Here is a 15,988-nt window from a genome sequence, read left to right on the forward strand (position 1 = left end):
ACGACGAACAGTTTAGGCAGCGGAAGGTGGTCCGCCCGGTGATCCGGTGGGATCAGAAAGACATTGGTTTGTGGCTGCTGGTAATGGCGCCCATGAAATTCGGTCATTCCTTTCGGGGGGGGGGGGGGGCCGGAAATGCCGGCCAGACCGCAGCGCAAAGCAGTTCTTCAGGATCAGGTAGTCAGTCTGGCCAATCGAGCCAGAAGCACGGCTTGTGCTGGCAGTTCAACGATGGCCAGTGCAAATTTGGGGCCACCTGTAAGTTCAAGCACGCGTGCTCGATTTGCAGTGGATCCTCCCATGGGGCCGCGAAGTGCTTCAAGAAAAAAGCTAAGCCCGACGGCAATTCAAAAGGGGGTGACGCCAGTGAGGTTAGACGCGATGGCCCCCTTTCTAAGGCTGGTTTCACACTTGCGTTTTTATCTGCATGCGTTTTTTTAAAAAACGCATGTGTGAAAAAACGCATGTAAACGCGGTAAAACGCATGCGTTTTTTAGACGCATGCGTTTTTATAGAAAAAAACAAGAAAACAAGAAAAAACCAAAAAACCCTACCCCTAACCCTACCCCTAACCCTAATCGGTGGCCACGTATTTAAGTGCCACGTATTTAAGTGCCACGTATATAAGTGCCACGTATTTTAGTGCCACGTATTTTAGTGCCACGTATTTAAGTGCCACGTATTTAAGTGCCACGTATATAAGTGCCACGTATTTTAGTGCCACGTATTTTAGTGCCACGTATTTAAGTGCCACGTATATAAGTGCCACGTATTTTAGTGCCACGTATTTTAGTGCCACGTATTTTAGTGCCACGTATTTTAGTGCCACGTATTTAAGTGCCACGTATTTAAGTTCCACGTATTTAAGTGCCACGTATTTAAGTGCCACGTATTTAAGTGCCACGTATATAAGTGCCACGTATTTAAGTGCCACGCATTTAAGTGCCACGTATTTACGTGCCACGATATTTCAGTGCCACGTATAACCACGTAGTTATAGTATTTATAGTACGTGGCACTGAAATACGTGGCACTTAAATACGTGGCACTTAAATACGTGGCACTGAAATACGTGGCACTGAAATACGTGGCACTGAAATACGTGGCATTGAAATACGTGGCACTGAAATATGTGGCACTATGACTGTCAGAAAATGTTCAATAAACGGTTAGGGGTGAGGTTTGGGGTAGGGTTAGGGTTAGGGTTTGGATCCCTTTATCACCTTGATGGTGGTGGGTGACTTTTCAGTGTGTTTTCTGTTTTTTTTCTATAAAAACGCATGCGTTTTTAACGCAAACAAACGCATGTGCTTAAAAACGCATGCGTTTACATAGACGGCAATGCATTTTTTTGCCGCGAAAAAACGCATGCGTTTTTTCGCGGCAAAAAAAACGCGCAAAAAAATACTACAGGTTGCATTTTTGAAAATGAACGCATGCAGAAAAAAAACGCATGCGTTTGAAAACGCGACCAAACGCATACAAAAAAACGCATGCGTTTTCAATGTTAAATATAGGGGGAAAAACGCATGCGTTTTTTTGCAAAAAACGCTGCAGACAAAAACGCAAGTGTGAAACCAGCCTAAATAGGTTTCCGGATAGGCCGAAAGCAGAGTTGTTGTTTTTAGGTTTTCGTGATGGTTTTCGGATACCTGCCCCTACTTTTGCTATTCCGCAAGTTTTGAGAAACTTGAGATCGGCAGTGTTGCACGCGGCTGTGGTGTCGGAAAAGTTGAACATGGAAGTGGCGATGGGTAGGATGTCCGGCCCTTTCCCTATTCCACCCCTTGATGATTTGGTTATTTCCCCGTTGGGTGTGGTTCCGAAGAAGGAGCCTAACAAGTTTAGGCTAATCCAACATTTGTCTTACCCTAGGGGGCGGTCTGTGAATGACGGAATAGATCCGGAGCTTTGCTCTGTGGTTTATACGTCTTTTGACGAGGCTACACGCTTGGTACGTAGTTGCGGCAGGGGCGCATTGTTGGCTAAGACTGACATCGAGTCGGCTTTTCGGTTACGTCCCGTTCACCTGGATAGCTGTTGTGAATTCTGTTCTTGGGCTCCCTCCGGTGGTTATAAGTGGTAGCGCTGCTGTCTGTCCTTCACAGCAGTTATCAGGTGTGTCCACTCTGGACTGGGCTATTTAGTCTGGCCTCACCCTTTAGTCAGTGCCAGTTGTCCATTGTATTCTGGAGGATTCACATCACTTCATGGTTTCTCCTGCTTCCTGGTCTTTTCACCAAGATAAGTTCTGCTTGTTTTGCAGCCCACATTTTGTGGGCCTCATTGTTCAGTGCATTTCATGTTTTTTCTTGTCCAGCTTTATCTGTGTAAGGCTAGGTTCACATTGCGTTAGTGGGTGATCGCTAACGGACAGCGTTGCACGGCGAAAATGTCACAATTAACGCCGTGCAACGGGTCCGTTAGCGCACCCATTGACAGCAATGTAAATTTCGCCTGTAGCGCATCACTAGCGCGTGCCTTTTTCGGCTCGCGCTAGCGATGTGCCGTTCTTTTGTAGCGCGCCTCGGACGCTGCTTGCAGCGTCCGCGGCGCGCCCGAGGTCCGTTCCCCGCTCTCGCAGATCGGGGATCTGCGAGAGCGGGGACGTTAGCGCGACCCCTAAATGCGGCCCCTACAAAAACATTGCGTTAGCGCAATCCGCAAGCGCTAGCGCTAAACGGATTGCCCTAACGCAATGTGAACCTAGCCTAAGGATTTATGCAGTCAAGCTGGAATCTCTGGAGAGGCAGATATACCCTCCATATCTTTAGTTAGATGTGGAGTTTTTTGTATTTTCTGTGGTGGATATTTCCTAGTATTTTAATACTGACCGCATAGTTCTCTGTCCTATCTTTCCTATTTAGCTAGATTGGCCTCCTTTGCTAAATCCTGTTTTCAGCCTGTGTATGTTTTTTCCTCTCCTCTCACAGTCAATATTTGTGGGGGGCTGCCTATCCTTTGGGAATTTTCTCTGAGCCGAGATAGTTTTCCCTTTTCTATCTATAGGGTTAATTAGTCCTCCGGCTGTGTCGAGGTGTCTAGGATCAGTAGGTACATCTCAATGCTACTCCTGGGCCACCAGATCATAACAGATAGCGTTAGACTGTTGGATTGTTATTGGGACCAGGGGTTTTATGTTGACAGATGTTTGCCGATGGGCTGTTCGTTGTCTTGTGCTTACTTTGAGGCTTTCAGTTCGTTTCTTGAGTGGGTCGTTCGGGATGTGTCTGGTTTGGACTCAATCATCCATTATTTGGATGACTTTTTGTGCATCGGGCCTGCTCAGTCCGGTTGTTGTGAAATAGCTTTACAGACAGTAATTTGGGTGGCTGAGTGGTTTGGCGTTCCGTTGGCGCCTGGGAAAACCGAAGGGCCCAGTACGTGTATTTCCTTTCTGGGCATTGTCATTGATTCTGTTGCATGGGAATTTCGGTTACCTGAGGAGAAGGTGGTTTGTTTGAGAAGCGAGGTGGCTCGAGCCTCTGAGGCGAGATAGTTTTCCCTTTTCTATCTATAGGGTTAATTAGTCCTCCGGCTGTGTCGAGGTGTCTAGGATCAGTAGGTACATCTCAATGCTACTCCTGGGCCACCAGATCATAGCAGTACAACTGGCCAACAGTGAGTTAACCGCATCTCAGAAGAAGGGAAAGAAAGTGCTGAGCCATTTTTTTTTTCTGTACTCTGTTGTGTTTTTTTTCCCTCTTTACCTCTGGGTAGTTCAGGAGTTTGGCGCTGATATGGATGTTCAGGGACTTGCTTCTCATGTGGATCAACTTGCTGCTAGAGTACAGGGTATTTCTGATTATATCGTTCAGACTCCTGCTTTAGAGCCTAGAATTCCAACTCCTGATCTGTTTTTTGGGGACAGGTCTAAAATTCTGAGCTTTAAAAATAACTGTAAACTGTTTTTTGCTCTGAAGCCCATCCAGCAGGTTAAAATTGTCATATCTCTGTTGCGTGGCGACCCCCAGGATTGGGCATTTGCCCTAGAACCTGGGAATCTGGCGTTGCTTAATGTAGACACCTTTTTTCAGGCGCTTGGGTTATTGTATGATGAACCTAACTCTGTAGAGCATGCTGAGAAAACCTTGTTGACCCTGTGTCAGGGTCAAGAAGCGGCAGAATCATTGCCAGAAATTTAGAAAATGGTCTGTGTTGACTAAATGGAATGAGGATGCTTTGGCGGCAATTTTCAGAAAGGGTCTTTCTGAATCCATTAAAGATGTTATGGTGGGGTTCCCCACGCCTGCTGGCTTGAGTGATTCTATGTCTCTGGCCATTCAAATTGATCGGCGCTTGCGTGAGCGCAGAGTTGTGCACACTATGGCGTTGTCTTCCGAGCGGAGTCCTGAGCCTATGCAATGTGATAGGATTGTGTCTAGAGCTGAACGACAAGGATTCAGACGTCAGAATGGGTTGTGTTTTTACTGCGGCGATTCTGCTCATGTTATTTCTGATTGCCCTAAGCGTGTCAAGAGAATCGCTAGTACTGTTACCATCAGTACTGTACAACCTAAATTTCTGTTATCTGTGACCCTGATCTGCTCATTATCGTCATTTTCTGTCATGGCATTTGTGGATTCAGGCGCCGGTTTAAATTTAATGGACTTAGAATTTGCCAGACGTTGTGAGTTTCCCTTACAGCCTTTGCAGAGTCCTATCCCTTTGAGGGGCATTGATGCTACACCATTGGCTAAAAATAAACCTCAGTTTTGGACACAGGTAACCATGTGCATGGCGCCAGCCCATCAGGAAGATTGTCGTTTTCTGGTGTTGCATAATCTGCATGATGTTATTGTGCTGGGGTTTCCATGGTTACAGGTGCATAATCCGGTGTTGGATTGGAAATCTATGTCTGTGACTAGTTGGGGTTGTCAGGGGGTTCATGATGACGTTTCTTTGATGTCAATTTCCTCCTCCCCCTCTTCTGAAGTTCCTGAGTTTTTGTCAGATTTCCAGGATGTTTTTGATGAGCCCAAGTCCAGTTCCCTTCCACCGCATAGGGACTGTGATTGTGCTATTGACTTGATTCCAGGCTGTAAGTTCCCTAAGGGACGACTTTTCAACCTGTCTGTGCCAGAACATGCCGCCATGCGGAGTTATGTTAAGGAGTCTTTGGAGAAGGGGCACATTCGGCCGCCATCTTCTCCATTGGGAGCAGGTTTCTTTTTTGTTGCCAAGAAGGATGGCTCCTTGAGACCCTGTATTGATTATCGCCTCTTGAATAAGATCACGGTCAAATTCCAATACCCTTTGCCTTTGCTCTCTGATTTGTTTGCCAGGATTAAGGGTGCTAGTTGGTTTACTAAGATTGACCTTCGAGGGGCATATAATCTTGTTCGTATTAAGCAGGGCGACGAATGGAAAACTGCGTTCAATACGCCCGAGGGCCATTTTGAATATCTTGTGATGCCATTCGGACTCTCTAATGCTCCATCTGTGTTTCAGTCCTTCATGCATGATATATTTCGGAATTATCTTGATAAATTCATGATTGTATATTTGGATGATATTTTGATTTTTTCGGATGATTGGGAGTCTCATGTGAAACAAGTCAGGATGGTATTTCAGATCCTTCGTGATAATGCCTTGTTTGTGAAGGGGTCTAAGTGCCTCTTTGGAGTACAGAAGGTTTCTTTTTTGGGCTTAATTTTTTCTCCCTCATCTATAGAAATGGATCCGGTTAAGGTTCAGGCCATTCATGATTGGATCCAGCCCACATCCGTGAAGAGCCTTCAGAAATTTTTGGGCTTTGCTAATTTTTATCGCCGTTTCATTGCCAACTTCTCCAGTGTGGTTAAACCCCTGACCGATTTGACGAAGAAAGGCGCTGATGTGACGAATTGGTCCTCTGCGGCCGTTTCTGCCTTTCAGGAGCTTAAACGCCGATTTACTTCTGCCCCTGTGTTGCGTCAGCCGGATGTTTCTCTTCCTTTTTAGGTTGAGGTTGACGCTTCTGAGATTGGGGCAGGGGCCGTTTTGTCTCAGAGGAATTCTGATGGTTCCTTGATGAAACCATGTGCCTTCTTCTCTCGAAAATTTTCGCCTGCGGAACGCAATTATGATGTCGGTAATCGTGAGTTGTTGGCTATGAAGTGGGTATTTGAGGAGTGGTGACATTGGCTTGAGGGGGCTAAACACCGTATTGTGGTCTTGACCGATCATAAGAATCTGATTTACCTCGAGTCTGCTAAACGGCTGAATCCTAGACAGGCCCGATGGTCCCTGTTTTTCTCCCATTTTGATTTTGTTGTCTCGTATCTTCCGGGTTCTAAGAATGTTAAGGCTGGTGACCTCTCTAGGAGTTTTTTGCCTGATTCCCCTGGGGTCCTTGAGCCAGTCGGCATTCTGAAGGAGGGGGTGATTCTTTCTGCCATCTCCCCTGATTTACGACGGGTTCTTCAGGAATTTCAGGCTGATAAACCTGACCGCTGTCCAGTGGGGAAACTGTTTGTTCCTGATAGATGGACTAGCAAAGTGATTTCTGAGGTTCACTGTTCTGTGTTGGCTGGCCATCCTGGGATTTTTGGTACCAGAGATTTGGTTAGTAGGTCATTTTGGTGGCCTTCTTTGTCACGGTATGTGCGCTCCTTTGTGCAGTCCTGTGGGACTTGTGCGCGGGCCAAACCTTGCTGCTCACGCGCCAGTGGGTTGTTTTTGCCTTTGCCGGTCCCTGAGAGGCCTTGGACGCATATTTCTATGGATTTTATTTCAGATCTTCTGGTTTCCCAGAGGATGTCGGTTATCTGGGTGGTTTGTGACCGGTTTTCTAAGATGGTTCATTTGGTACCTTTGCCCAAGTTGCCTTCCTCTTCTGATTTGGTTCCGTTGTTTTTTCAGCATGTGGTTCGTTTGCATGGCATTCCGGAGAATATTGTGTCCGATAGAGGTTCCCAGTTTGTTTCCAGGTTTTGGCGGGCCTTTTGTGCTAGGCTGGGCATTGATTTGTCTTTTTCTTCCGCATTTCATCCTCAGACAAATGGCCAAACCGAGCGAACTAACCAGACTTTGGAAACTTATTTGAGATGCTTTGTGTCTGCCGATCAGGATGATTGGGTGGCTTTCTTGCCATTGGCCGAGTTTGCCCTTAATAATCGGGCTAGTTCTGCTACCTTGGTTTCACCTTTTTTTTGTAATTCTGGGTTTCATCCTCGTTTTTCTTCGGGGCAGGTTGAGCCTTCTGATTGTCCTGGGGTGGACTCTGTGGTTGACAGGTTGCAGCAAATTTGGGCTCATGTTGTGGACAATTTGGTCTTGTCTCAGGAGGAGGCTCAGCGTTTTGCTAACCGTCGGCGGCGTGTGGGTTCCCGGCTTCGGGTTGGGGATTTGGTCTGGTTGTCTTCCCGTCATGTTCCTATGAAGGTTTCTTCCCCTAAGTTCAAGCCTCGGTTTATTGGTCCTTATAGGATTTCTGAGATTATCAATCCAGTGTCTTTTCGTTTGGCCCTTCCAGCCTCTTTTTCTATCCACAATGTTTTTCATAGATCTTTGTTGCGGAAATATGTGGTACCTGTCGTTCCCTCTGTTGATCCTCCTGCCCCGGTGTTGATTGATGGGGAGTTGGAGTATGTTGTTGAGAAGATCTTGGATTCTCGTTGTTCAAGGCGGAGGCTTCAGTATCTTGTCAAGTGGAAGGGTTATGGCCAGGAGGATAATTCTTGGGTTGTTGCCTCTGATGTTCATGCTGACGATTTGGTTCGTGCCTTCCATTTGGCTTGTCCTGATCGGCCTGGGGGCTCTGGTGAGGGTTCGGTGACCCCTCCTCAAGGGGGGGTACTGTTGTGAATTCTGTTCTTGGGCTCCCTCCGGTGGTTATAAGTGGTAGCGCTGCTGTCTGTCCTTCACAGCAGTTATCAGGTGTGTCCACTCTGGACTGGGCTATTTAGTCTGGCCTCACCCTTTAGTCAGTGCCAGTTGTCCATTGTATTCTGGAGGATTCACATCCCTTCATGGTTTCTCCTGCTTCCTGGTCTTTTCACCAAGATAAGTTCTGCTTGTTTTGCAGCCCACATTTTGTGGGCCTCATTGTTCAGTGCATTTCATGTTTTTTCTTGTCCAGCTTCATCTGTGTAAGGATTTATGCAGTCCAGCTGGAATCTCTGGAGAGGCAGATATACCCTCCATATCTTTAGTTAGATGTGGAGTTTTTTGTATTTTCTGTGGTGGATATTTCGTAGTATTTTAATACTGACCGCATAGTTCTCTGTCCTATCTTTCCTATTTAGCTAGATTGGCCTCCTTTGCTAAATCCTGTTTTCAGCCTGTGTATGTTTTTTCCTCTCCTCTCACAGTCAATATTTGTGGGGGGCTGCCTATCCTTTGGGAATTTTCTCTGAGCCGAGATAGTTTTCCCTTTTCTATCTATAGGGTTAATTAGTCCTCCGGCTGTGTCGAGGTGTCTAGGATCAGTAGGTACATCTCAATGCTACTCCTGGGCCACCAGATCATAACAGATAGCGTTAGACTGTTGGATTGTTATTGGGACCAGGGGTTTTATGTTGACAGATGTTTGCCGATGGGCTGTTCGTTGTCTTGTGCTTACTTTGAGGCTTTCAGTTCGTTTCTTGAGTGGGTCGTTCGGGATGTGTCTGGTTTGGACTCAATCATCCATTATTTGGATGACTTTTTGTGCATCGGGCCTGCTCAGTCCGGTTGTTGTGAAATAGCTTTACAGACAGTAATTTGGGTGGCTGAGTGGTTTGGCGTTCCGTTGGCGCCTGGGAAAACCGAAGGGCCCAGTACGTGTATTTCCTTTCTGGGCATTGTCATTGATTCTGTTGCATGGGAATTTCGGTTACCTGAGGAGAAGGTGGTTTGTTTGAGAAGCGAGGTGGCTCGAGCGCGTCGCTTGAAGAAGTTGCCCTTGCGGGAAATTCAGTCCCTTCTTGGCAAATTGAATTTTGCGTGCAGAATTATCCCAATGGGGAGGGTGTTTTCTCGGAGGCTGGCGGGTGCTACAGCAGGGGTCAAGGCCCCTCATCATTTCGTGCGCTTGTCTAGCGAGCACAAAGCTGATCTGGAAGTGTGGGATAGTTTCTTGGCACGGTACAATGGCCGATCGTTGCTGATGGAAGAAGCGGTGGGCAACTCTGACTTGGATTTGTTCACGGATGCGTCGGGTGGGGTTGGTTTTGGTGCCTTTTTTGGCGGGCGGTGGTGTACCTCTAGGTGGCCAGATGACTGGTTCGGTGCCGACTTGGTTAAAAACATGACTTTGTTGGAAATTTTTCCTATTTTGGTTACCGTTTATTTGTGGAAGGAAGATTTGCGCAATCGCAGGGTGAGGTTTAATTGCGATAACATGGCGGTCGTCTGTGTTATTAACAGTTTGACGGCATCTTCCCCCCCGGTTATTCGGGTTTTGCGGCAGTTGGTGTTGTTCTGCATGTCTATTAATGCGTATGTTTCGGCGTCTCGTGTGCCCGGTGTTGAGAACTCCATTGCTGACTCTTTGTCTCGGTTCCAGTGGGAGCATTTCCGTGCTTTGGCTCCGGAGGCGGAGGAGACAGGTCAGGACTGCCCGCAGGAACTCTGGAGCGTGGTATCCGGGCTGCAGGACCTTTGATTCATGCGTCTTTGGCACCCAGCACATGGGCAGCGTACCGGTCGGTATGGTGTGATTGGGAGTCTTGGTTGATGTATTGTGGGGCTGGTCGATCTGTGGGGGCCCTGTTGTTGTGGTTGAGATGGGGTGCTGACGACGGGTGGTCGGCGTCAAAGGTGGAGAGAGTTCAGTCGGCTTTGGCTTTCGGTTTTCAGCTTAAAGGATTGCGGGATTTGACGAAGTTGTTTTTAGTGAGGCAGGCGGTGAAGGGTTTTCGAAGGAAGGCGGGAAGGGGGGATCAGAGGCGCCCGATTTCCTTTAGCCTGCTTGAAAGAGTTGGTGTGTAGTTCAGTGAGATTTGTACATCCGGCTTTGAGGTGGCACTTTTCCGTTTAGCATTTTCCCTGGCATTCTTTGGTGCGTTGCGGGTCGGTGAGATCGTGTCTCCTAACAAGTACGTGCATGGGGGGCTTTTGGCTAGGGACGTGGTGCTTACTGAAAGTGGTTTACAATTTTGGCTGCGTAGGTCAAAGACGGACCAGGATGGTAGAGGTAAACGTGTAGTTTTGGGCGCTGTTGTGGGATCGCTCATGTGTCCCGTCAGTTGCTGGCAGGTTTTTAATGGTTTTCAGCCGCCTAGGGATGGACCTTTGTTGTGTCACGAAGATGGGTCCTTTTTGTCTAAGTTTCAATTCGTGGCGGTGCTTAGGAAGGCGCTGGGGGAGATGGGTCTGGATGCTTCTCGTTTTGCTTCTCACTCCTTCCGTATTGGGGCCGTGACTGAGGCGGCGTTGGGAGGTTTAGCACCGGAGGTTGTGCGACGGATTGGGAGATGGGAGTCGGGGCGTTACAGGAGCTATGTTAGACCCTAAAGCTTGGGTGGGGTTTTTTACGTTGTTTTGTTTTGTGGTACAGTTGTGGAATTTAAGTTGTTTGTATTTTCAGGTTCCAATCCCTTGTTGGTCTGGATCGTCGGCCACTCGTACGTGTATTGGGGCGCGAGACGTGCGGCGGGACGGTCGTCAGCTCGGGTTTTCCAAACAGGTGGCCGTGGTCAGGTGGTTGGGTTTTCGGGGATTGGGCTGGAACGGGGTTATTCGGGAAGTGCATAACGGTGCTCGTTTGGACAGACCTCCGGATATTTTGGTCCTACACGTTGGAGGAAATGATTTAGGGGTCCGCCCTTGTCGGGAGCTGATCCGGGATATCAAGCACGACCTTCTTAGGTTATGGGTGTCCTTTAGGGACTTGCTGGTCGTTTGGGCGGATATTGTCCCGACGAGGTGTTGGAGGCACGCCAGATCGGTGGATAAGGTTAATAAAGTTAGGATTAAAGTTAATCGGGCGGTTTCTAAGTTTGTGGTCAGGAATGGAGGTTTGTTTGTCCGTCACCTTGAACTTGAACAGGGTGGGGATGATTTTCTCTTGGTTGATGGTGTTCACCTGAACGCTGTGGGCATCGATTTGTGGGCCCTGGGTTTGCAAAACGGTATCGAAAGGGCCATATCGGTGAAGTGTGGGGGGGTCTCGGGTATTTGAGGTGTGCAAATACCCTCGTTGTGGCGGTGGGAGGGGTCCTTGGAGTTGGTGATAAATTGGCCGGGGGGATCTGTCGGGGTACGGATCCTTCAGTTGGTGTAAACTTTGGTTTCAGGTCTGGTGGTTTGAAGTGGACACGGTTAACCCTTCGGGGTATTTGGTGCTCCCGAGCCTGGATGGTTACGGCTGGGAGTAAATTTATGGAGTAAATTTATGGTATGTTTCTGTCCACTCTCTTTATGGCTGACCACCAGTTTGGAGCTTCAAGGCCTCCTCCCTACGTTATTTTATTGTTGTTGTATGTTTATAATAAAGGACACTGTGGCCATTTATAATCCAAGTTCTGAGTCTGTCGTTATTTGGTGAGGGGTCATTCGGCGACAAATACCGGAATTCAAAGTATAAAGGCGGTGTAATATTCCTTCTAGGGATCGACCAATAGCAATGTCAAGTGTGGTCTTGAAGGGGGATGCTGAGACAAATTCTATAACATCAGATTATTAGTGCTTTTTTAATTTTTTTAGGCTGGTTGAAGGCCTCACTGTACACCGGAAGTGGCCAGCTCCATTCCTTGTGTAGGGGCCATGAATAGTGCTGCAAGTTCTCCATCATCTCCCTCTCCCGCAAGTCCATGAGAGAGAACATGTGCCACTCGTGGCCTCTACACCACGTACGAAGCTGAGCCACCTCTTGTCCACAGATCGATTGGGGTCCCCAAGAGTCGAACCCCCACCGATCTGATGTTGATGACCTCTCAGAAGGGTAGTATTATTAATATTCATTTATTTTATTATCTATATTAATGTATTTAATCCCCAGGCTTTCTGATGGGATGTGTTGTCCTCTCTTAGTGCAGCCTCAGGCATTGGGCCTGTAACCTAAAGTCATTCTATATTTGTATAGTATATTAGTATAGAAGTGAGATTTCTGTTTTTGTTTTTTACTGTGCATTAAATACTTAAAAAAAAATTCTTTTGATCCTCAAGTCTCTTTTATAGACACCTGTTATTTTGCTTTATTTCTCCTTTTGCTGAGCCGTGCTAAAATGTGGCTAGTACTAGCCCACCTAGCCGGACATTTCTGAGTTAGCAAATTCCCATGTTCTGGAAGCCGACAATAAGGAATATCTGAGGTGTTTGTTTTGACGTTGTGCTTCCTCTTCGCACACATGGCGCGGCATTCCTGGCCTTCCTGTTATGTACATGTGCCTCCCTGCCACTCCGCCAGGCACGTAATTAGCCCGGACAATTAGGAGAGAAATGTGCAGCCGCTGAGCATCTCATGTCTTCTCTCTGTCAGGTAAGCGGATTACAGCTGGAAGGATGCAGCTTTGATGGAAACCATCTCTCTGAAAACCAGCATGACTCTCCCAGCGTGTCAGTGGTGCCCCCTTGTTCTATGGCCTGGATTTCACAGGTAGGCAGGCATTCAGCTGAAAAAAAAATCCCCAAAAAAATCCAACATATTTCAGTCTGACTTTACCATTTCTACGGAGAGTTGCGAGAAAAGTAAGTGAACCCTCTGGAATTACCTGGATTTCTGCATTGATTGCTAATAAAATGTGGCACAATTTAAGTCACAATCTAAACTAATAAATCACACACACTTTTGCTTTTCATGTCTGATTACATTGAGTGAACACATCCATAGTGAAAGGAGAAAAACTAAGTGAACCTCTGTATTTATCATAAGCTAACCAAAAAAAAGGAGATTTGTGGATGTTTTGCCCAATAAATAAAGGTGCACAAAACCTGGCTACCGACACATCTGTTCTTAAAGAGCACTGTCACTTGCTCAATAAATTGAATAAAAGAGGTTGTCCACTACAACATTTAACATTGATTACCTATCTTTGGATTAGATCATTCCTTTGGATTTAGAACACCGGAGGGCGCTCCATGTGATGGACTACAAACTTTAGAGTATGATCACTTGGATGCCAGTAAGCTAATTTATTGCTCTGGTCTTCAATCCTTCTTTTTAGTTCAACCGCTTGGTCATCTCTTTATAGCTTTCCCCATGCTAACTAGCATTCAATATATGGCAGCATTGGGTATCATTGTTTGACTCATTTCTGACTGTGTGCACATAATGGTCCAGTTATCCAGTTGTATGTTATAATGCGGAGAGTACTATATACCATAGACCAAAGTAGAACTTTTTTTGCACTAACGAACAATGCTATGTTTAGAGGACAGAGAGCACTGCACACCAAAACATCATTCCAACTGTGAAGCATGGTGGAGGAAGCATCAGGGTTTGGGCCTGCATAGCTTCCTCGAGGCCTAGACTTTTTGCCATCATTTAGGAAAGAATTAATTTACAGGTGTATCCCAACATTTTGCAAGAGAATGTACAGCCGTCATGACCTCAGACTGAAGAGACATTGGGTAATGCAACAAAACAATGGCCCAAACCATAAAAATAAATCAAATATGGAGTGTCTGAAAAGGTTTGTTTTGGAATGGCCACGCCAGAATCCTGACCCTCACCTTATCAATATGCTGTGGCATGACATGACAAATATTGACACATTTGCAGGAAGGAAAGTTCCAAAAATTATCATCAGTGTCATTCTTATTTCCAGATATAGGAAACATTTGATGGAATTGATTGCTGCTAAAGGAGGATCTACAAATTATTAAAGGGAATCTGTCAGCAGGATTTCACCTCCCAAACTATTTATATGGACATGCAGCATTTTCAAAGACAAGTCCACCATTCCCTTTACATTGCCATTCCTTTCGTCCATTACTGAGAAATCAGCGTTTGAATTGATATTAAAATGAGGCTGAAGAGCTATGGTGAATGTGAAGCCTCTGTCACTCCAGCTCTACTCTCCACCCATCGCTGCCTCCTCCTACTTGACTGATTGCCTGAAGCCATACAGCATAGAGGCTGTCAGTCAAGCAGGAGGAGGCAGCGATGGGCGGATTATAGAGCTGGAGTGATGGAGGCTTCAGATCTACCATAGCTCTTCAGCCTCATTTGCATATTAATTCAAACCCTGATTTCTCAGTAAAGGTATTGCTGGACTTTCCTTTGAAAGAGCTACATGGGATGTTAAATCCTGCTGACAGATTCCTTTTAAACATAATGGTTCACTTATTTTTTCACTGCCATGTGAATGTATTCTCAATGTGCCTAAACTGTGCAAAAATTCTGGTATTTCCAATGGATTCATATTTGTTTGCAATTGTATATAAATACTTACACATTGTAATACACATTTGTACTGACTGGTATGATAATCTTGACTTATGGATACATGTCTCTTGTTATTCTGGACTATTTTCAAGAAGAAAGGGCTAATTATGATGGGGAATAATAGAGGAACTGGAGAATGTTCAATTAATTACAATTCAATAAAAAATATTATTTAAAGGGAACCTGTCACCTGAATTTGGCGGGCCCTTTTTTCGGTCCGATGGGCGGTGTTTTCGGGTGTTTTATTCACCCCTTCCTTTCCCTCTGGCTGCACGCTGGCCGCAATATTGGCTTGAAGTTGATTCGCTGTCCTCCGTAGATCACGCCTGCGCAAGGCAATCTTGCCTTGTGCATGCGCAGTATGCTTTGCCCAGCTGCGGGCAAAGCCGAAAAGCATTAGTGCGCATGCGCCGGCGCACTATGTCCCGGAACACAGCAAAATACTTCCGGGACATAGTGCGCCGGCGCATGCGCACTAATGCTTTTCGGCTTTGCCCGCAGTTGGGCAAAGCATAGTGCGCATGCGCAAGGCAAGATTGCCTTGCGCAGGCGTGATCTACGGAGGACAGCGAATCAACTTCAAGCCAATATTGCAGCCAGCGAGCGCAAGCGGGAAAGGAAGGGGTGAATAAAACACCCGAAAACACTGCCCATCGGACCGAAAAAAGGTCCCGCCAAATTCAGGTGACAGGTTCCCTTTAAGGACTCAGACTGGTTTGAACAAGTAAAAGAAGTGACACTCGTCCGCCCTGATCCCCTCGGTTCCTATTCTGACCCTTACCCCTCGGTTCCTATTCTGACCCTTACCCTGTTCCCTGTGGTGTCTACTTCTTGGTTCTATGTCAGTATCCTGGAAATGAGAGGAAACAGAAGTGACCCTCCCCAATTTATAGTTAGCTAAGTGGGCATTCCTGTGTGTAGAGATGTGACTAGGGAGTTGAGACCACCAAGGACGGTCAACGTTGGGTCAGGAGCATTTGGTGAGTCGAGTATCACGTCTTCTATTTATGTCAGACCAGTCTGAGCCCTTTTAAAAGTAATTTACACAACCCCTAAAACACCATATAACATTTATTTTATGCCTCTGACGACCCTTTAGTATTGTGTGAAGTAATTCCCTATATGTTTTTCTCAGCAGTCCACTGGGATCTACTCCCCAGGAGAGTGCATTTCCTTACCAGTGTACACCAGTGCTGAGAGAGATCGTGTGGTCACCAACATAGACCTGCCATGTGGTGGAGACCAGAACCGCTGGATCCAGTGTGGGGCCGCATTGTTTCTTAAGAATCAGTAGAAGTTACATTATCTATTGGTAATACATAGTTTGCTATATTTTGTAGCCTTATTACATTTCATTATTGCTAATTATAACTGATTTTGTCAAGTTTAAATTAAACATGTTTCTCTATTTGGATGAAGTCTTATATTTACCGTGTGTGTGTTCTGTGTTCAATCTGTAGGCTCATAAGCTGTAGCACCTCACCATACATATATACACACACATATATACAGCAGGTGATAAATACAGGCAGATACTTATCCATCATGGAACCCCATCAGGGAGGCGTATGATTGGCTGGATGTTTGGGGTTGTTGCTCTGCTGCAGAATATATTTGGAACCCACGTCATTAACGATCTTCAGAGTAAAGAAGCGCAAGGAATCCTGGAAGTGATGATCTGGCCCCCACAGAGCC

General features: G+C 46.3%; 1 protein-coding gene across 6 annotated transcripts in view; it reads left to right on the forward strand.

Moving 5' to 3' along the window:
* DYNC2H1 (dynein cytoplasmic 2 heavy chain 1) overlaps window positions 1-15,707 on the forward strand; it is a 491,577-nt gene extending 475,870 nt beyond the window's left edge. For 5 of the 6 annotated variants that reach the window (XM_077298509.1, XM_077298507.1, XM_077298510.1 and 2 more), the window contains 2 exons: window positions 12,386-12,502; window positions 15,429-15,707. In XM_077298509.1, coding sequence (XP_077154624.1) covers window positions 12,386-12,502; window positions 15,429-15,587 — 276 coding nt within the window. In that variant the 3' untranslated portion in view covers window positions 15,588-15,707. The remainder of the gene's footprint in view (window positions 1-12,385; window positions 12,503-15,428) is intronic. The other variant, XM_077298508.1, reaches the window with a different exon arrangement.
* Window positions 15,708-15,988: the final 281 nt, after the last annotated feature.

This window comes from Ranitomeya variabilis, chromosome 3, assembly GCF_051348905.1.
Source record: "Ranitomeya variabilis isolate aRanVar5 chromosome 3, aRanVar5.hap1, whole genome shotgun sequence".
Lineage (NCBI taxonomy): Eukaryota > Metazoa > Chordata > Amphibia > Anura > Dendrobatidae > Ranitomeya > Ranitomeya variabilis.